The 21,969-nt window shown below is 45.8% G+C and overlaps 1 protein-coding gene across 1 annotated transcript in view; it reads left to right on the forward strand.

Annotated features, from left to right (window-relative positions):
• SDC2 (syndecan 2) overlaps window positions 1-17,300 on the forward strand; it is a 95,995-nt gene extending 78,695 nt beyond the window's left edge. Inside the window, exons 2-5 of the mRNA XM_008148521.3 lie at window positions 3,143-3,254; window positions 7,199-7,332; window positions 14,922-15,060; window positions 16,024-17,300. Of these exons, the coding sequence (XP_008146743.2) occupies window positions 3,143-3,254; window positions 7,199-7,332; window positions 14,922-15,060; window positions 16,024-16,187 (549 nt within the window). The 3' untranslated portion in view covers window positions 16,188-17,300. The remainder of the gene's footprint in view (window positions 1-3,142; window positions 3,255-7,198; window positions 7,333-14,921; window positions 15,061-16,023) is intronic.
• The last annotated feature ends 4,669 nt before the right edge of the window (window positions 17,301-21,969 follow it).

Here is a 21,969-nt window from a genome sequence, read left to right on the forward strand (position 1 = left end):
TGGTGGGGGGGGGGGGGTGTCTGGGTGTGAAAGCAGTTGTCTGGAGTCACCCCTTTGGGCGGCTTTCTCAGAGATGCACATCGTCTTGGCCTGAGGGAATGTTGGTGCATAATTCATTTCCCTCTCCAGGCGTGTTAACTGCAAAAACCTTTTCAGCACAGTGTGGCGGCTTTGCACAAAGGAATTTGTCCCTTTCGGAAAGGTATTTTCTGTTTAAAGGAAAGACACTGGAGATATTCTTGGAGCGTTATCTGCTACGGGAGTGAGAAGGGCCTACTTGTTATGAAATTGGACTCTCTGGAAGGAATTCGGCAATTCCTCGGCGCGCCTGGCCTCAGAGCCGGAGATGGCTGTTAGCTGGATGTGAGATGACGTGCCGCACCGGACGGTGGAGGAACAAGTGCTTTGAGCTCCATGGAAGCCCCTTACCCATCCTGGCCCTGCAGACCAGACCCCAAGCAGCCGAGGGCACGTCAGCTTCTCTAGACACGCCCTGACCTCCACGCCGGGTCTGGTAGCAGTTTGGCCTGACAGCTCCTGCCAGGAGCCGGCGGGCGTGGGGAAGTCGGCTGCTTGTCAGGCTCCTTGTGTGCTGGGACTGGGAGCACGGTGAGGTGTCCGGAAATCTCTGGGAGATGCTTCTGCCCATCTGCTTTTTAGTTTGACGGATGTGCCAGTCCGGACAGCTGGGTCACTTAATGAATAGAAATTGAATTGACACACAGGGATCAAATACCTTGGCGTTTCCCATGCCACATCCAACTCCCCTGACAGAGCCAAGAGGGAAGGGCAGGTCACCCGATGAGTTGCTGATAGGAAAACAGAGTCTTTTCCTTCACTTTTTAAAAAGACTCTACGTGACTTAATTGGATGCAGTGCAACACGTTCGGGGCAGATGATCGCCCAGGCTCAGACGTGAGAGATTTTCACGATCAGAACCCTGGAGCTCTCGTGATAGGTGTTAGCTCTGAAACCTGAGACGAAGGCTATTTCGTTTTAGATCCTCCGTCGACAAATATTTACTAAGAACGCATGCACTTTGGGAGGGGCAGGGAGCATCCACAGGCCACGAAGACCTGGCTTCCGTGAGTTGTCCTCAGCTGAGGGGGTGAGAGAAATACACACGTAACAGTTCAATAACCGGTGACTATGTATGTCTTAAATTGTCCATATGCTACAAAATCCAAAATAGTCGTTTGTAACTAGGGAACATATAAGGACCGGAGAAGTCAGAGGCTGTTTGGGAGTAGGCAGGCTTTTAGAAAGACCGAGAGTGCACAGGACGAAGGGTAATGCAAGCAGGACTGAGAATTGCTTTTCGGTGGGAGCACGTATAGCCCACGCAGCATTAACTGAGCACCTACTATCTGCCAGGCCCTGGCACTGCAGGGAGTTGGGGTAGATTAGTGTCGAACCGAGTACAGTCCCTGCCATCCAAGGAGCTGTGTGAGTGTCATAGGGGTCATTTAAGTTGACGGTAGAGCCGTGGAATGCAGGGCTCCTGACACGGTCCACGAGCTTTGGGAATCACGGCCTGGCATGGTGATAGCCTTGGAACCCGGTCTGTTGCAGGATGGCCGCAGATCGCAGAGTTAAGCTCTGACCATTCGAGCAGAAAAATTCCAGCACACTCCTGGCCCGGGGTGGTCACTCAATGCCCGAAGCCAGCCCGCTGGAAACCAATCCCTCAGGTTTCGGCTCAGAACGCGCCGGTGTGTGGTAGCTCAAATACACCGGGTTCCCAGGCTTTCCTGTCAGTTGGCACTGAAGCCTGGGGGGCCGGGGGGGGGGCGGGCGGGCGGTGTGGGCTCAGGTTTAAAATACTCTGGCGTCCCCAGCCAGCAGCTGAAACCTGAGAGAATAAAGTGGTAGTGTTGTGGAGGGCTGGACCCGGCTGTCCTCCTAAGAAGGTTCCAGTCATAGAACAGAAAGTTTTATTTTATTTTCCGAGGAAATCTGATGAAAGCCAACGTACTAAAGGAAACTTTTTTTTTTTTTTTTTAATAATTCCTGTTGGGAACAAACATTCTATTTGGCGTTTAAAAATAGGACACTAATGAGCATGACCCTGTTTGCAAACACAAATATTGTTTAGAGGCCGAGTCTGCTTTGTTTGTCTCTGGGCTCTTAGGAGACACTGGTGGTAAAATATCAGTTTACGAAAACCATTTGGAAAAAAAAAAAAATTGTACGTCTACTCTGCCTTCAATGCGTGCGTGTTACTCGTATTAAAGAGCTACAAGCTGTGGAACGGGTATACTTAGTGAGGGATCCGACGTAGCCGGCGTGCGATTCGCTGTTACCAAGTGGCAGAAAAATAAAAAGAATGTGCGAGGTGGGAATGGGGGGGGGGGGATGAGGACAAATATGTGATACCTTAATCAATAAAGAAATTAAAAATAAATAAAATGAATGTGCGAGTGTGGGCTTATCTGCCTTGGCCGTGAAGGCTCTGCCAAGCCAGCGAGCCCTGCAGGCGGGCTCGGGGTGGGCTTTCGCCCTTGTCAGTTGAGCATCGCGGGCCCTGCTCTTCGGAAGGTGCCGTGCCTGGCCTCTGCCTGGAGCTGGGCTGTGGCGGAAAGCTCTGGCCTGCCCAGGCCCCTGGGGAGCGCTTGGCTGTTGTGATAAGCGTGGCCAAAGCTCTGAGCATGGCCAGGCCGGCCAACGTTGGTGGGCCTTGATGGATCCCTGGGTGATGATTTAGCCTAAGCACCTTCATACCTTTGTAGGCATCCCCAAGAAAGTCTGAAATGATGTCAGTGTTTTGTAGCTTTTCCTGGTAAGGGTGCTGCACAGTGACTGTGACAAAGTGAATGCCGGAGATGGCTTAAAACTAGCCCTGGGCCACCGAAGCTCAGGTTAGCGGAATGCCACCAAATCCACGCGTGATAGGTGCTGCGGTCTCTGTGCCATCTTCGTCCTGTGGATTAGGCCACCGAGGCCTCCCTAGGGGCTTTCGTCGGTGGCCAGCCCTTCATGCACATTAGCAGGGAGTCCCGAGGAAGGGCAGGGCCAGAAGTGGGGGTTCAGGGGCACAGAGGAGAGGGAGGGGTGGTCGCTGCAGTGTAAACCTGAAGAGGACGGTAATGAGCACATCCCTCATTTCCTCACCATCCTGAACCCCTTCTCTTTCCTTTCTCAGAGGGCAGAGCTGACGTCTGACAAAGACATGTACCTTGACAACAGCTCCATTGAAGACGCTTCCGGAGTGTATCCTATTGATGACGATGACTATGCTTCTGCATCAGGCTCGGGTAAGGCCGGGGACGGCACCCTTGCCTCCGTTCTCCATGCTTGCACGTGTGCGCACACACACGTGCACACACAGTGTCCTGGCTTAGACAGGGAGTCAGGCAAGGTGCACAGGGGTTAAGAGCATGCTCTTTGTGTCCAAGGGCCTGGGTGTTCTAGCTCCCCGTCACCTAAGCTGTGAGATCTTGGGAGTGTATTTAACTTGGCCGGACCTCAGGTTCCTCATGTATAGAATGGGAGGTCCCTGCCACACAGGCGTGTTGTGAGGATTAAAGGGGTTGGCACATCTCAGAGCTCTTAAGAGTTTTTGCTGCTTGGCATGTAGTCAGTGTTCTGTCAACATTAGCTTTTAATTTTATGATTCCGGTTTTGAGAGTGATGTCATGAAAACAACTCCTTCAAAACAACTCCTTCACACACTAGTTTTATAAAACTGCCAACCCTGGGTTGAAGATTATGGATGACCCCAAGGAGAGTTCTAGTTAGTTCCTCCTAGGGTATTGCTCAAAAGTAGAAGGGGGAATGTAGCCGGGATAGCCTCAACTCCTTGGTGTATCCGTTATCTGTCGCCTCAGTGATGCTGTATAACAAACCAGCCCCAAACGTTGTGGATGAAAACAACCGTCAGGTATTTTCATCCACAACTCATCGTTCTATGGGTTGGCAGTTTAAACTGGGCTAAACGGGCTCCTGCACGCGTCAGTGGTCAGCTGCAGGTTGGGAAGGCAGCTTTGCTGACCTTGGCCGGACTTGGTCATATGTCTGGAGCAGCTGGGCAGACTTGGCTCTGGTCCACGTGGCACATGGTCTCTCATCCTCTAGCAGGCCAGCCATGTGTTCACAGGGTGGAGGCAGAGATCCCCAGAGAGCAGAACTGTGCAAAGCCTCTCAAACCCTCGGCTTAGAACTGGCACGGCATCCCTACCGCCTTTTATCGGTCAGAGCAAGGCTAGCCCATACGCCACCTCTTAACGAAAGAGCTACAAAGTGACGTGCAGAGGAACAAGGAGGACTGAGCGATTCTGGCCATTTCTGCAGTCTTCGGTACACAGTACATGTTTCACCTGGGCCAGGAATGGCCCCCAAGAAGCTGAAAAGAGAAAGAGCTTGTGCATATATTTCATTAATGGTCACGTTAGGAATTTGTGGTCAGCAACACACTAGGAAAAGTCTCATTCAGGACCGTTCTTGCTTTAAATGTCCATTGTAAATTCAACAGGTGGTAAAAGTTAGGCTGAATGTAGTTGTCTGATGATCAGATTGGCCTGGCTTCAGAGTGACCCAGAATAAATTCAGATCCACTGTATCTTGGGTAGAGATCTCGCTACCTAAGAGTGAGCGTTTTAAGTTAGCAAATGGCAAGTCTGAAAAAGACAAGTGAGGTGGTGGCTGACCTAGTAACAATGAGCTTACAGTGCAATCCTAATGTAAAAATAGCCCTAGTTATTCTCGGGAGAGTGATATATATTGCACACACAGATTGAGTGTGAAAAGAGTGCTTCTCCACAGCCCACAACTCTATTAATATATTTCGCTCATGGCACCTCTTTTTCTTCTTTGGCACCTCAACAGTGCTTTCTAACTCACTGTCATCTTCAGAATGTCCCAGGAAATAATAAACATGGATACCTGTTTATCTGCATTTCACGGATCTTAGAATCCAAGAGTTGTTAGAGATCTGTAGCTGTTGTCCACGTCATTTTGCTGATTTCTGCTGATTTGTCTTTTAAGTTTCATATCTACGCAGCCCTGTTCCTCTGCTAACTCCCGTCTCCCCATCAGGGTGAAAGGGGTTTGGAGTGAGTCATCTGAAGTCCTGAGCCCACTAATCAGGTGGCTCAAGCAGAGGCTTAGATGTGGGCTGGCATTGCTCTGCCCTGGGCCCAGCCTGGGGCACATGATTGCTGCAAAGAAGTTCATCATTCGGACCAGTCCTGGAGGGAAACTTCAGTCACTAGTTACACAGATAAATGTGTAATTACAAACTGTGATAAGTGCAATTAGGGTAAGAGAGGTGGGACTAGAAATTAACTTAACAGAAGACTCTGAGGTCTTTCCCGAGGGATGGCTTTTGTGCTGAGATCCAGAGGTGACTTAGGGATCAGCTAGGCTTGCTTTCTGGCAGAACATGAGGGGACCACATGGGACAGGCAATAGGGAAGATGTTGCTCATGGAAACTGGAAAGGTAGGCAAGGCTGGGCTTGAGGTATTTAATGTTCATCTCAAGAGCAGTGGAGAGCCATTGTAATAGTTTTTTTAAATATATATATTTTTATTGATTTCAGAGAGGAAGGGAGAGGGAGAGGGAGAGAGAGAGAAACATCAGTAATGAGAGAGAAACATTGATCGGCTGCCTCTTGCACACCCCATACTGGGGATTGAACCCACAACTGGGGCATGTGCCCTGACCGGGAATCAAACTGTGACCTCCTGGTTCATAGGTCAACGCTCAACTCAACCACTGAGCCACACTGGCTGGACCCAGGATAATAGTTTAAAACGGGAGGAGGGTGAGGTCACAGCTGGTGTGTGTAGAGTGGACTAAAAGGGGGTTCTTAGGAGGAAGGCAGGGATGCTGGTTCCTGGGAAGATTACCGTGGCTTGGATGAGTGTGGTTGCCCTGGGGCTGTAGGAAGGTGTTAGGATGAAGAGACATAAGAAGGTAAAATCAGTAGAACTGGGCGATTGGCTCGATGGGGTGGGAGGAAGAGGAAGTCAGAGTTGTGGTTTATAGGAGTGGAGGGTTCATTCATTGCAAGGTGTCACCAGGTTTGGGGGGCGAGAGGGAGGGAGATGAGGATTTCTGTTTTGGATATTTTAGAGGTGTGCAGTACAGTTGAGTCATTCAGTAAAATGTCAAGTAGGCCTGTGGATATGGACGTCTGAATTTCAGAGAAGTGATAAAAGCTAATATGTAAACTTAGTTTCTTTTATATTTGGTTGGTAATTGAAGCCATGAGCATGGATGAGAATAAAAAGTGCAGAGTAAGAAACCTAGGGCCACCCAGCCAGTGTCGCTCAGTGGTTGAGCGTTGGCCTATGAACCAGGAGGTCACAGTTTGATTCCCAGTCAGGGCACGTGCCTGGGTTGCAGGCTCAATCCCCAGCGTGGGGCGTGCAAGGAGGCAGCCAATTAATGATTCTCTCCCATCATTGATGTTTCTATCTCTCTCTCCCTCTCCCTCCCTGAAATCAATAAAAAATATATATATTTTTTAAAAGCAGCCTAGGGCCGAATCCTAAGGAAGTGTTGATATTTTGTGTCCATGGAGAAGAGAATGAATCTGCAAAGGAGACAAGTAGCTGAGAGGTGAGGGGAAAGCCAGGAAGTCAAAGTCATAGAAGGAGATGATGGTGGACAAGTGCGCAGCGGTGCTAGGAGATGCGATTAGATGAGAAGCACTATGGAAAATGCCACTGGACCTAGAAACATGGAGGACCTTGGTGACCTTGACAAAACAGGACCATAGTGTGTGTGATGACAGGAAACATCTATGACTAGAGGGAGGGGAGCAGATGAGCCCGTGAGTAGCCACAGCACCAGTGGAAAAGTCTGGCCAAGCCGAGGGGACCCAGGGCAGCAGCTCCCTCAGAGAGGGGTCAGCCATGGGAGAGTTCTCCTTTTTTGGTTATTGTTTTAAAATGGAAAATAGAGCATGTGGAAGGGAAGACATCTCATTGAGCAGGGAAGATCAACCGTTACAAGTCAAAGAAGGGCTCCTGGAGAATGTTCAGGATAGTGTTCTTTTGAAAACGTGCCAGGCTCCCCACAGGTCCACTTTGAAATCGCGTCTTCATCCCAGTGCACACTGCCGCGTTCTTGACGAGCAGCCGATTTGAAAGAACATGGCTCTGCTGGTGTCAGCCTTGGACAGTTATCACCTGATACTGCGGAAACCTGCATCGTGATTCATGGACTCGGCTCCTCTTTGCTTCTTTCCCCAGGAACGGATGAGGACGTGGAGAGTCCCGAGCTGACAACATCTCGACCACTTGCAAAAATACCGTCCTCTAGTGCGGCTCCCAAAGTGGAAACCACGACGCCGAAGACGCAGAACAAGATACCTGCTCAGACGAAGGTGGGTTTTGTTCTGCGCTGCGTTGTCAGGTTGCTATGAACGCTCCTTCATTTAATGATACAGACCAGTTCTTTGAAGGGGCCCCCGTTTTAAAATAGGTGAGGACAAATGGTCTTTTGTTACACATTGTTGTAAATGGCTCTTACTTACCCTTTTTACTCCCAGGCTACTCTTTTTGTGTGTTAAGTAGACTTTGTTTTTATTTTTTTTAAGTATATTTTCATTGATTTCAGAGAGGAAGGGAGAGGGGAGAGAGAGAGAGAGAGAAACATCAGTGATGAGAGAGAATCATTGATGGGCTGCCTCCTGCATGCCTCCTACTGGGGATCAAGCCCGAAACCCAGGCATGTGCCCTGATCAGGAATGGAGCCATGACCTCCTGGTTCAGAGGTTGATTCTCAACCACTGAGACACACTGGCCTGGCAGGCTTCATTTTTTTTCAAGCAGTTTTAGGTTACAGCAAAACGGAGTGGGAAGCACCGAGAGTTCCTTTTACCATCTGGCCCCACCTACGCACAGCCTCCCCTACTCTCAGCAACGTCCACCAGAGGGTACGTTGACACGTCATTGTCGCCCGAAGTCCACACTTCACATTCTTTGAGTTGTCATTCTTTGGGTTCTGGCAGATGCATAATGACATGTATCCACCATTGTAGGGTCATAGAGCACAGCTTTACTGTCCTAAAACTCCTCTGTGTGCTGTCTGTTCTCCCCCCACCAAACCCTGGCAACCACTGATCTTTTCACTGTCTCCATCGTTTTGCCTTTTCCAGAATGTCACATAGTTGGAATCATACACTGTGTAGCCTTTTCAGAATGTCTTCTTTCAAGATAGGTGTTTAAGGTTCCTTCACCTCTTCATGGCTTGATAACTCATTCTACTTACCTACTTTTAGCTTATATACGAATAATTTAAAATATATTTTTATTGATTTCAGAGAGGAAGGGGGAGAGGGAGAGAGAGAGAAACTTCAGTGATGACAGAGAATCACTGATTGGCTGCCTCCTGCACGCCTCCTACTAGGGATAGTCCTGCAACCCAAGCATGTGCCCTGATGGGAGTCAAACTGTGACCTCCTGATTCATAGGTCCATGCTCAACCACTGAGCCACACTGGCTGGGCTACATAAATATTTTTCAAAGGGTGGTCCTTTTAAAAGAACTCACAGGCAATTTAAGAAACAAAATCATTTTTATTTATTTGGCCCAAGCCAAGAAAATTTATTTTCATTCCATAAAGAATTTGTTCTGAGTTAAAACCATTGGGAAATTTACATATGCTGAAATAGGTTATGGAATAAGGAGACTCCAGATACTAATTGCAGTAAGATTTTCTCAGTCTCCACCAGCTCATCATCAATAGTATATAAACTTTGACCTCTTTCAATGATAATGATGATCTTAGTACATCTCTATATATTCCTTTTGAGAGCTGACATAAAGAAATAAGAGCAGAGCAAAGGTACTAGCTAAAGAAAACTCTAAGACTTATGATTTTGGCCTTATTAATATTACATTAAACTGGCAACATGAGCTGGCCACCCACTACTAGATAAGCTTTTTATGTTGGAAAATGCATATTAGAGTCTGAAGAAAGCCTGGTTTTTAAATCCTGGATCTGGTCAAATTTCTGAGCTTCTCAGAGCCCATTTCTCATGGATCATTGAGAAAGATTAAATGTGAGGGCAGGTTACGTGGCCCTTGAGTCCTGGTAAACATTCTATAAGTCTTAACTGAACTTGGTCAGAGCAGTGGAGACCAAGCCAATTGGCCAAATAAACATGTGTGACAACTGCAGTGGTAGACCTCGTAGACAGCCAGGCAGTGTGCTGCTTACGGGATCTGATTAACATTATTCCTTCTTGGAGCTCACCCAGCTGTTGGTGCCAAGCCACTGTAGCAGATAGGATGTGCAAGGCTGTGTCATGCAGGCAGTGACAGGCCTTTTCTGGAATAAGAAGCGCCCGCCCCTCTGCAGGCAGGAACACAGGTGGGCTTCCTGCCCTTCCATTTTCCTACCCTTACTGAGTGCCTTTGTTCATCCCCCTTGCCATACCCTCCCCCCATCCTCCATCCTCTGTCCGCCCAGTGACTGTGGAGGATGGTGAATGACACGGCTGGAAGGGTGTCTGCAGATGTGGAGTAGCCAGGTCAACCTTCGCCCGACTAGAGTGCTCTCTGTAGGACTAAGAAAGGTCAGTAGCTGATCGGCTTCACAGGCCAGGTGATAGGAAAGAAAGGAGAAGCTCTGTGAGCAGTGAGGCAGACACACCTAGCATGTGCTTGCCCGTGCATGGTAGCTGCTCCATAGTAAGTTGAATGAATGAAAGAAAGAAGGGGAAGGTGGGAAATGCAGATGGTGGGATGGCAGAACACCCCAGAGCGTGTGTGGCACAATTATCCATTGTGGCTCTTGAACATGCACTTGGCTTTACCACGTTTTTATTTGAACCACTTGTCACAGCTGACCATTTGGACTCCCTAGCTTGAGGCAAGAAACTCAGTTCTGGCTTTCAGTGATAAATAGTATCCTAAGCCAAATCTAAGTTGACAAAGAGTTCTGGTCAACCATGGACTGAAAATTGATTTAAGTTTTTAAAAATTAGCTTTAAGGAAGTAATTGTGTCAGGTCACCATGAAGAAGATATATGTTTGGCAGATGAGTGCAGAAATTATGGATCTTCAAACATTTAAATATATTTGCATTCCTACTATCATTTGTATAGTAATAATTTCATTCATTCATGGGAGATTTATTGAGTGCTACCATGATGTGTCAAATACTATTCTAGGCACTGATAATTGATAATATTGATAATGAATAATATTAATACTAGTGATTAATTGTTTTATTTTGTAGTTACATGGCACAGCTAAATCGAACATTGCCTCAAGGATACCATTAATGTAGACTTGGCTTTTGAATGGGTCTCACAATGGCATGAATGTCACCATTAAAGATACTCTTTCTAGTTTGATGTACATTTATGTGACAAAAAAATAAAAAGAACAGTTATTTGTTCAAGTAGAACATTGCTCTTAATCTTTCCTTCCATTACATGTCCGTGGCATTTAGACAAGCAGACATGGAGGTGACAGGTCTTTAATTGGCTTCATGAAATCATCTGTGCTCCTTTTGCTACTTTGATTTTGCACGTATATACAAGAGTTAAGGTATTTCAGACTAATTGTATACTGTAGAAAGAATTCTTCTTAGTTAAGCCCCTGCTTCCATATAATAAAACTTTTCTTTTTTTCTTTAAATATATTTTATTGATTTTTATAGCGAGGAAGGGAGAGGGATAGAGAGTTAGAAACATCAATGAGAGAGAAACATCGATCAGCTGCCTCCTGCACACGCCCTCCTGGGGATGTGCCCACAACCAAGGTACATGCCCTTGACCGGAATCGAACCTGGGACCCTTCAGTCCGCAGGCCGACGCTCTATCCACTGAGCCAAACCGGTTAGGGCACAATAAAACTTTTCAATTTAAAGAGTAAATGTCCTACTCAGGGCGCCTGGAGGCTTGTGCACTGATGGACCATCCCCCTAGGAGCACGGGGACCCCAGTTCTGTGCAACCTCCTGTCCCCACACTCGAGGAGCCCTGGAATGCAAGCTGCGTCCCTGCTGCTGGATTAGAAGCTGAGTCGGGGGGAATCGGAAGTGTCAACTCTCAAATGATTGTAGGGACTCCAAAAACCGGAGGGGCCATCATGGTATTTGTCATAACAGTGGGACAGAGATGATGTGGGTAAGGTAAACTCATCTCTTATTTCACAGTGGCTACTTATTCCATCTCGTTTGCCACCAGAACTTGCTTACCTCCTTCCCTAGATACAAAAACCTGAGTATCCACCCATGTGAGTTTCCTCTTTCCTTTCCTAAACTCTAGTGGCAGTGCGAATGAGCCGTGAAAATGTCCCTAGGCTAGAACCCAGATAACCCTTCTCTTGTCTGTTGAGTTGTCTGTCCCTCTGTCAGGCAGCTGACTAGTGATGGGATTTCAGGAGGAGAATGGAGAAAGCTCAAGCAGATACTACCAGGGAGCTTCCCTCTTCTGCTTTAGTTTGGTACATGAGGCCCTGGGAAGACCTTTCATATTTTCTTCTCTCACAGTGATGTGAGAGAGCAGTGAGATTTTAGATGTATTTTGTGCAGCTTTGAAATGATCACTTATCCATGGCCACTGTTTTTGTTGTTGTTGTTGTTTTGTTTTGTTTTTGTAAATTATAGCACATTGGGAAAGGAAGACACTGTCTCTCACTTGACTACATACTATCCTCACTGGAAGCCTAAAGCTCTGTCACCGAGGCAGGGACCCATTGACCTCACATACTCTGGAGTTCAAATGGATCTACCTGGTCTAGTTTTCCATAGTCCTTCTTGGAAATGCCCGTGATTGTTTAAGGCACCCCAAGAAGGTGAGATCTTTCCAAGGTTATTTATTCATCTAGGTGTAAGTAGTAGGCTACCACTTTGGTTGGACCCTGACCTTCGGAAAGCAGTCAGTCATTAACTGGATCATAGCTTAGTGTCCTAATGAAGATGGTTGGCTATTCTTAGGAAGAGCAGTAGAGCTAAAAGGGATTATTGTCTTCAAGAATAGCCCAAAGCATTGACAGTGCTTTTCATCAATAGTGGTGACCAACAAGAACTTCAGAGCTCAGAGAGTAAGTAACTCACATAAACTGAGATTCTCTAACCCAGTGGTCTCCAAACCATAAAATTGTCTGGCGAGCTTTAAAAACGACAAAAAATCAGTGGTAGCTTCCCCACCCCAAACTCATTGAAACAGAACCTCTAGTGGTAGGGCCTGCATCTTTTTTTTTTTTTTTTTTACTTTTTGGGTTTCACTGTAACCATAGGTCATTCACACAAGATGGACAGTGATAGAGCTGAATGCTAGAAAGCCAATAGATGACTTACGTGTTGATGTTATAGACTGTAAAGTGTTCTGGGGTTTTGGAGAGGTGAAAGATGAGGGAGGGCTTTGTTAGGGACAGATGGACAATGAAAGAAGTGAAAAATTTGGATTGGAGTTAGGAGAAATACATGAACCAAGGCACAGATGTTAAGGTCAATTTTGGTAAGTAAGTGGCAATAGAGATGGCTGTGCAGGGTTTCCTACTGGGGATTAGGCTTGGGGAGGAGTCTAGAAGCCGCCCAATATATGCGGTTATGAAGTAGTTGCAAGAATATGGGTGTGGTGTGATGAAGACCTGAACGAGGCTGTGGAAATGAGAGTGCAAGGGAAGGAACTTAGTTGGAGAGAATGGTGAAAGGCAAATTGACAGGATTGTGACACAGCAAACTGTGATACAACTTGGACTGTGCAAACATAATAACTTAGGGGGGGGGGGGCAAAAGAATAGTTGGTACCATGGATGGGAATAGAAAGAAGATTGATCTTTATTCGGTGCTGCAGCCAAGGGTTAGTGTCCTATAGGCAGCTGGGTAGATGATGATAATGCTGACCGGAGATGATGTTTTGAGAGTGATTATCTTAGACTTAGCCTTTGGAATTGCGGAATAACCAAGAGTCTGAGAGTGTTCTTCATTGGTAAGACAAACAAACAAACAAACAAACAAACCAAACCTGAGGTCCAGAAAAGTGGTGTGACCTAGAGTCACACAGGAGCTACTTGCAGCACCCAGGTCCCCTGAAGCTCTAGTTCAGGGCTTCCTGAGCTGCAAGAATGCATGAGTAGAGGCGAGGGTTGTAGAGCAAGCCTGGGGGGGGGGGGTACTCCCCACAGAGAGGGATCAGGAAGAACCCTTGGAGAGCACCTGGAGACAGTGCCTGAAAGGAAGCTGTCGCAGTGCCCAGTGTGGCAAATGGATGGAGTAAGCACTGCTACAATGCCCTGGGCCGAACAGCCAGTGCGGAAGGATGGCCTGAGGTCAGAGGAGTGTGAGAAAGTAGATATCTTTTGCAACATCAACTAAAACAACCTAACTATGTCATCAGGATTTGCCGGAAGCCAATTCCAGCATGTCAGCAAGGCTGAATCATCTGGGATGGCTAAAGGCATTTCCCCAAACCTGAAAAGAATGATTGCTTGCTGCCCGACAGCTCAGGGCATCTTAATCTACATGTTATTGCCTCCTCCTGGCCAAACACCTGAACAGCCGGAGGTAGTTCCCCAATCTGACAATGGACTCTGTAGACAAACCCTGGCCTTTGATGTGTATATCTCCACCTTGCCTTAGGACAAATTGTGTTAATAAAAAGCAAGGGGTCCTGAGACAAGGAGAACTTGGTTTCTTCAGTCAAGCTCCTCTGCCGCACCCCCACCCCCAGTGCCTTTCAAAATTATGTTTCGTCTCTGGACTCTTATTTAATTTATGCACAGCCCCTTCTCCAGATTGCTGAACCCTTCTAGATTCCAGATCAAGAACACCGGCGTTAAAGGGTGCCCAACATCCGGCATTAGGATTGTTATGCACTCTCTATCTTGCCAATACATGTGATTTTCTGTTATAAAAAAAACCCCATGAACTAGATAAACAATCCAATAAAAAAAATGGGCAAAAACACTTTTCGAAAGTAGACATACAGAAGGCTAAGAAGCATATGAAAAAATGTTCAAAGTCACTTATTATCCAAGAGATGCAAATCAAAAGGACGATGAGGTACTATCTATACCTGTCAGAATAGGTACCATCAACAAACGACAAGTGCTGGCGAGGATGCAGAGGAAAAGGAACCCTCGTGCACTGCTGGTGGGAATGCAGACTGGTGCAGCCATTGTGGAGAACAGTATGGTGTTTCCTCAAAAAATTAAAAATGGAACTGCCATTTGACCCAGTGATCCCACTTCTAGGAATATAGCCCTAGAAATCAGAAATACCAGTCAGAAAGAATATATGCACCCCTATGTTCATAGCAGCACAATTTACCATAGCTAAGACTTGGAAACTGCCTAAGTGCCTGTCAGCAGATGAGTGAATTAAAAACTGTGGTACATATACACAATGGAATACTACGCTGATGTAAAAAGAAAAAAAAAGAACTCTTACCATTTGCAACAGCATGGATGGACCTGGAGAGCATTATGCTAGCGAAATAAGCCAGTCGGAGAAAAATAAGTATCACATGATCTCACTCATTTGTGGAATATAATGAACAACATAAACCGATCAACAAAAATAGATCCAGAGACAGAGAAGCACCGAACAGACCATCAAAATCACAGAGGGAAGACCTGGAAGGGTGGGGAGATGGTGGTAAGAGATCAACTAAAGGACTTGTATGCATGCATATGAGCATAACCAATGGACACAGACAGTAGGGGGTGAGGGCCTGTGCTGGGGGGAGGGAGCGGGCTAGGAGAGAATGGGGGAAAAAAGAGACTCATGTAATATTTTTAACAATAAAGAATTTTAAAACAAACAAAAAAATTCCATGAACTACCTGTTTTTATCATAGAACTCACCCATTTGGTAAAAACATCACACAAAGTGATTATCCCAATTATTTCCTAAACTCATTGTTTGGGGGGAAAAAGCGCAACTTTGAAATATACTTACTCTCCTTTTTAACACATTAAAAAACCTTTCCGATCTTTCCCTTTCCCCATACCAGACACCTGAAGAAATTGATAAGGAGGAAGAAGTTCACCCCCCTGACTCAGAAAGGAAAAGGGACCCAGATGAAGAGGAGACAAATGTGTACACTGAGAAACACCCAGACAATCTGTTTAAAAGGACAGAAGTCCTGGCAGGTGAGTCACCTGGCAGGGGCCAGGGGGGAGGGTCCTTAAATGGGCTTCTCTGTTTGCCTAAGTGAGGTTCAGGGGTGAAGGCAAAGTTTGCTGAATGTCACCTTGCTAAGGAACGCAGCCTGGGAGAGAGGGGGTGGGGAGGGGAGCGGGTCTCATTCCAGAACAGAGAGGCAAGAGTTAGGCAAATGTCCTTGTTTTCTGTCCACTCTCTCAGGCTCGCCCTCGGCCAGCCAACCGATGTGGGGGAGCTGCGGGTGGGGGCAGAAGAGGAAAGTTAAGGTGTGAATTGGTCCAGAACAACTGGGCATGGGGGAGGGCAAGATATGAAGATCTGTCAGTCTTGCGCCAAGTCATTCTCAACGTAAATGAAAAGTTCTTGGTGGGGAAGGCAATTGACAGAAGGAACACCCAAGGCCTTACGGATGTTGCTCTCATTGTGACGCATCTGATAAAAGTATGAACATTTGATTTTAAAGGGGAAGATTGGCAAGGCTTAAGAACACGACATCCTTGAAAGGATAGCCCCAAATTCAAGTCTAGAAAAAAAAATTTGCAAGCTTTTTTTCCCCCCTACTCTTACAAAACTTTAAGTAAATCATATCATGTTTTGTTTCCACGGAAAAAGCAGTTAGCAGATGAGACTGTGAAATGTGAGAACTGAAAAGACTAAAGAATCTTCAAGGATGGAATTAGTTGAGCCTCACAGCTAGATTTTTCTTAATGAGGCTTTTGGGTGATATTATTAATACAAATCAAAGAAAGCATTGTACCTTCCTGAGGAATGTCAGTTTTGCACAAATGCCCAGTTGCTTCCTTGAATCCAGGTTTTAACATTTGGGTTTTTTTTTTTCCTCCCAATTAAGCCTTTTATGAAAGTGTTGTGAAATAGGTGGGGGGTGACAAAGCTACCTCTGCAGCCCCCAAATCTCTTCTGAAAGCAGTCTCCCTCTTGGTGTGTTTCAGCCGTCATCGCTGGCGGAGTGATCGGCTTCCTCTTTGCCATCTTCCTTATCCTGCTGCTGGTGTATCGCATGAGAAAGAAGGATGAGGGAAGTTACGACCTTGGAGAACGCAAACCATCCAGTGCCGCTTACCAGAAGGCACCCACTAAGGAGTTTTATGCGTGAAACTCCCACTGAGTGTCTCTATTTATGAGATCACTGAACTTTAAAAAAATAAAGCTTTTGCATAGAATAATGAAGATCTTCGTTTTTGTTTTTTTGTTTTGTTTTTTTTTTCATTAAAGAGCCATTCTGGCACTTTAATGATAAAACCCCATTGTATTTAAAAAAACTTTACATGTATTTCTTTAGAACAACATAAAATTAAAACTTAACATCTGCAGTGTTCTGTGAGTAGCAGTGGCAAAATATTGTTATGAAAATTCTCAATGTTCATGGAATCGGTCTAAACCTTTATGCGCAAATGATTGTTTTTCTTCAGTGGTTGGAAGACGAACGCTGTTTAATTTGTCAGCATGTCTCCCACGGACCTAGCCAAGTTGGTCTTACTTTTGTTAATTTATCTGTTGTTCCCTTCTCCTCGGCTCTCCCCTCGTGTCCCGTGAAAAACAAAACAAAACTCTATGCCTTTTGTAGCTGTTACGGTGCAATTTGTCTTTGGATAATTTTAGGTAATGGTAATTTAGTGTATATGTGATTTTCAAATATGTAAACTTTAACCTCCACTTTGTATACATTTTTTTTTTTAAGTGTCAGACTATCCATTTTACACTTTGTTTTTCATGACCTGTAGCTTCAGGCAGATTTGCAAGAGCAAAGTAATGTGTAAAATTGGATTATTACCAGAAAAACTGTTGAGTCATATCTAATCAGATCTTCTTTTGGGGGGATTTGATGTGAGTTACTGACAAGCCTCAGCAAACCCAAAGATGCTAACAGTATTTTGAGAAGTTGCTGCAGATTCCTTTGGCCACTGTCTTTGTTAATTTCTTGCAATTTGAAGGTACGAGTAGGAGTTTGAGGGAAAAATCAGTTTTTGTTCTTAAAAATGCATTTAAGTTGTAAGCGTCTCTTTAAGCCTTTGAAGTGCCTATGATTCTATGTAACTTGTCACAGACTGGTGTTAATGAGTATATATAACAGTTAAAAAAAAAGTTGGTATTTTATAAGCACAGACAATTCTAATGGTAACTTTTTTGTAGACTTATGAATAGACATAAATTGTAATTTGGGAACATAAAAACTACTGAATAAATCATGTGGCCTCATAATGGAAAATGTCACTGTTATAAATTTTGCACATTTCGATCAAATGTACATCTCCCCTTGGCTAATGACGGTCTGCTCTCAGGGATGATGTGGGTTTGATTTCTGAGTGGTCCACAGCGTCTGAGTCACAACGCGAGAGCTCCTCATCGAGGCTGTCACAGATTCGCCTCCCGATTGGCCAGAGGAGATCTGAATGTTTCATCCTGTGTGTATTGGGGCGTGGATACTAGAAGACGGCCGGGATGGGAACTGAAGTTGGCAACCTTTATCGGGTAGCTGATGGCAGTATGGAGACAGACGCCTGCTTTTGCCAACAGTTTTTAGGGCTATAAATTCCAAAGAACGGAAGGGAGTTTCCTGACGATATCTGAGATTTTGTTTTTCTTGTTAACCCTCTCTTGAGGATATTTCCCCATTGATTTGTGGTTTTGTTTTTTGTTTTTTTTTTTAAGAGAGATTGCAAGGGAGGAGGAGAGAAACAGCGATGTGAGAGAGACATGTCAATTGGTTGCCTTCATGCACGTGCCCAGACCAGGGCCGGGGATTGCCAGGGATTGCGCCTTCGACCGAGTTATGTGCCCTTGACCTGAATGGAACCCAGGCCCCTTCAGGCCATGGGCTGACGCTCTAGTCACAGCCAAACTGGCTAGTGCTGAGATTTAGTTGTATAGGTTGATTTACCTTTGAAACTGTGCTCCCCCTCTCTCCTGCAGCCTAAGCGAAGCACTAATAAATGGAACTCCCACCATGTACACCATCGGGAAGGAGAGAAGGGCGGGAGGCTCTGTGTATGAAAAGGAGTCCTTTGCTGCTGAGGGTTGAAATTGCAGCAAGCAGAGATGTCTGCGGGGGAGATGGAAGTACGAGTCCCCTGCCTGGGTACTTTTTTCTAACAAAACATTTCCTTTTTCTCTACTTTACCATTTATTTTCTCTTAAATTGTGGGCTGCCAGAATAGGAAGAAGACAGCAAGAACAGTAACCTTTCCAACACAGAATTTACTTTTAATAAATGGGAATACTTCATTTAGAGACAATTCCCTGGAATTGCCACAGGACTCTTATTTTTTTTTTTTTTAATTTAAAACAACACCTGGAACAGTGTTTACTTAAATTCTTAGTGGCTCGAATTCTCAAATTCCTGTCCGCTACATGCAGAATCGGTCCACTCTGGAGGGATTAAAAGGCAGTGATCGCAGCTTCTAAAGCTGCACAGTGCCCCTCGGTTCCAGGCGAAGGATCTAGGGGGCTTACCTCTCCCAGCGCGGGGGGCCTAGTGGAAGTCAGTTAATAGAATAGCAACTGCTGGGAAAATCTATGCCAGGAAGAGAACATTTCTAGCAAATATTTTGTCACTGCTGTAAAGCAAAATATTTGTTCAAGTGCCAAAATAAAGTCTGTCATGCTGGAAGTAAAAACCATTGTATACACGGACATCCAGTCCTCGTCCACTGTGTGTTTTCTGCTGAGCTTTCTTTTCTTACTTTTAAGATGCAATAAATAGTGCTATAGGAAGTGTTAGTGATGATGACTGAGTTCAGGAAAAGTTGGGTCCACTCTAAGTATGAAAGCCAATGTGAAAATGTCCTGTTTCCGTAACCACATGTAAATGGTTTCCTTTGTGTGAATATGGCCTTGTGTTCGGGAGACCTGCAGAATTGAAACTGTCCCATTTTCAGCATATGGGGGGAGCTCACTTTAAGTTTCAACCGCAGGTAAATGGGGACCTGGTTAATCAAATGGAATGTGGGTTGGACAAGTTTGCAGACATTGCCACCTATTAATGTTAAAAGTTGATAGTTTCAGATCCAGTGTTGAGTGAATTGGTATCTTTGTGATATACTTCTTTTTTTAAAAATATATTTTATTGATTTTTTTACAGAGAGGAAGGGAGAGGGATAAAGAGTTAAAAGCATCGTTCAGCTGCCTCCTGCACACCCCCTGCTGGGGATGTGTCTGCAACCAAGGTACATGCCCTTGACCGGAATCGAACCTGGGACCCTTCAGTCCACAGGCCGATGCTCTATCCACTGAGCCAAACCAGTTAGGGCTGTGATACACTTCTTTTTTTGCAAGTTAAACAAAATACACCTGCTTATTGAGGATGCAGTCTCTTTCTATAGGGTTTAGGAGACTAAGCTAAATAAGTAGAACATAATTCCCTTACTCTGGTTAACGTAGGATAGGGGTGGGGAACCTTTTTTTCTGCCAAGGGCCATTTGGATATTTAAAATAACATCATTCTCAGGCCATACAAAATTATCAACTTAAAAATTAGCCTGCTATATTTGGTCAAACATTTAATGACCTCACTCTTAACTCGTTGGCAGGGCCAGACCAAATGATTTCTTGGACCTTATGTGGCCCCTGGGCCAGATGTTCCCCTCCCCTGCCCTAGGAGGTTTCTCATTAAAAGGAATCAAGCCAGATGATAAACGGAGTATGAATTGAGTAAACACTAGAGTTTTTTTTGGTGCTAATATTTTGTTACAACAGTGAAATTTGAGATTTGGCCATTTCTGGGGAATTAGATTTTGCTGGCGTAGAAAACTTTAAAGGGGGTAGACCAACTGTTTGCCATTTAGTGGTAAAAACAGTATTAACATACATTTTGTCCCTCCCACCTAACTCTGGGTGACTTCACGCTTATGGTTTTGGTTCAAAGATTTCATTCCTTTTTGTTAGTTTGTTTCTCTGCTGCATGTGGTATTGAGCAGGGCCTTTTCTGACCAAGGAATCGTGGTCGCTTTGGGAGCACCATGGTGTTCGGGGAGTTAGCTGGAAGGGTGTAACCCAAGTGGCAGCGTGAAGCTTTAGGCTTCTGGTGTTCAGATGTACTGAGTGCAGACTAACTCATTCCAGGTGCCTTGGCAAAATAGCATTCAAGCAACAGATGCTTGTATGTGCAAGGCATCAGAGGTTTAATCAACAGATATTTGCCTACTGGCTCTGCCCGGGGCCCTTTTCTAGAAGCTGGGGGTGGGGGGGTAGAGGGGTGGGTGCTCTAGGTAGATGGAGCCCTGTTCTCATGGGGTTTGAGAGGGGTGCATAGTGGAAAGAAAAGCAATAAAACCAGTGGGAACTATCAGTCGGTGGTGATACCCATGATGGCCATGGTGCAGGCTAATGTCAGGTACTGAGGACTCTGCCAGCCCAGATGGGCTGGGTACGCTGCAGTAACCATCTTAAAGTCTCAGCAGCTTACAACGGCAAAGGCTTACTTCTTGCTCAGGCGACATGTCGTGGGTTGGCAGATCTCTGAATAATCGTCACCCTCAGCCCAGGTCTCAGGCCGATGGAGCAGCCACTATCTGGAACGCTGCCCATCACGGTGGTAGAGGGAAAATAGCGGTGAAGCCCACAGTGGCTCTTAAGGGTTCCCCCTAGTAGTGACATGTCACTCCCACCCACATTTTATTGGCCAAAGCAGTTCATGTGGCCACACCTACCTTTCCAGGTGCCTAGAAGTGCCATCCTACTTTGTGCCCTCGGGAGAAAGATGGGATATGTGTGACCAGCTGTAACTACTACAGCCTGGTCAGAAGGGATCTCTGAGGCGGGGTAGCTGGACGATGTGGAGCCAGTTGTGCTAAAACCAGGACGAGCATTCTAGGCTGTGGGAAGCCCTAGCCAGGGAAGGATCCTGGCATGTTGGAGGAATGGAAGGCCAGTGGCTGTTGACCAAGGGGACAGTGGTACAAGAGGTGGGATGATGGGCTGAGAAGTATAATTGCCTTATTTTTTTTGTTCCCTTATATGTTTTATAAGGGGACAAAGGAAGCGAGGCTGATCTTTACCATATAAATGGTTTTTCTGTTACTCCCTTCAATGGTTCCTATAACACTTAGAATAAACTCCTGACTCCTTACACTTGACCTCCAAGAACTGACCACTGGCCGGTGCATTATAAGGAGACAGTGGGGGTAGCATGGCCAGTTAGGAAGCCATTATTGTTACCTCGGGAGAATGGTGCTGGCTTGGCCTCAGGTGGTGATAGCAAAGATGGAAAGGACTGGAGGTAGAAGCTACAGGTCTTACTAAAAGGGTGGAGGGAGGCGGGAGTAAGGAAAGAAATGAAGCAAAGATGTCACCCATATTTTTGGCTGAGCTTGGTGAGTCACCTCTTAAGAGGGGCAACATGGGGGAGTTCCGATTGGGCCAATTAAATTAGGACTATAGGCACCCAAGCGGAGGTGTCAGGTGGACAACTGAAAGGGAGAATCTGAAGCTCAGAGAAGAGGTCTGAACGGGAGGCATCAATCGAGAAGCGGTGTCCATCCGTTGCCTGTAGGAATGCTGAATTATTTCCTTCTACCTGCTCTGCTCTGTGTAGAAGTTAGAGTGGGGAGAGGGATGACCCATGCGAACTACATTTCCCAAGCTTCTTTGCCAATAGCTTCCGAGAAAGTTTGGCCAATAGAAGGTACTGGCAGAAGGAAGACTAAAGGTCAGGAGGAAGGGAGAAGCCAGAGTACTGTCCCCTCTCCCTGCTTTGGGCAGCTTCTCTAGCATGAGTGAGTCTTCTCTGTGGTTTGGATTCCCAGTGGACAGACTCTCCTCCAAGCTCCCAGCTCCCACGGTTCCGAAACTCTCAGAAACCTCACTTTCCCGCTTTGCCTCTCCAGCCTGAGGGAGGATAGCAGCTTCCTAATGATGCTCTTCCCTGGGTTATCTCACCC

The sequence above is a fragment of the Eptesicus fuscus genome, chromosome 19 (assembly GCF_027574615.1).
Source record: "Eptesicus fuscus isolate TK198812 chromosome 19, DD_ASM_mEF_20220401, whole genome shotgun sequence".
In the NCBI taxonomy this organism is placed as follows: Eukaryota; Metazoa; Chordata; class Mammalia; order Chiroptera; family Vespertilionidae; genus Eptesicus; species Eptesicus fuscus.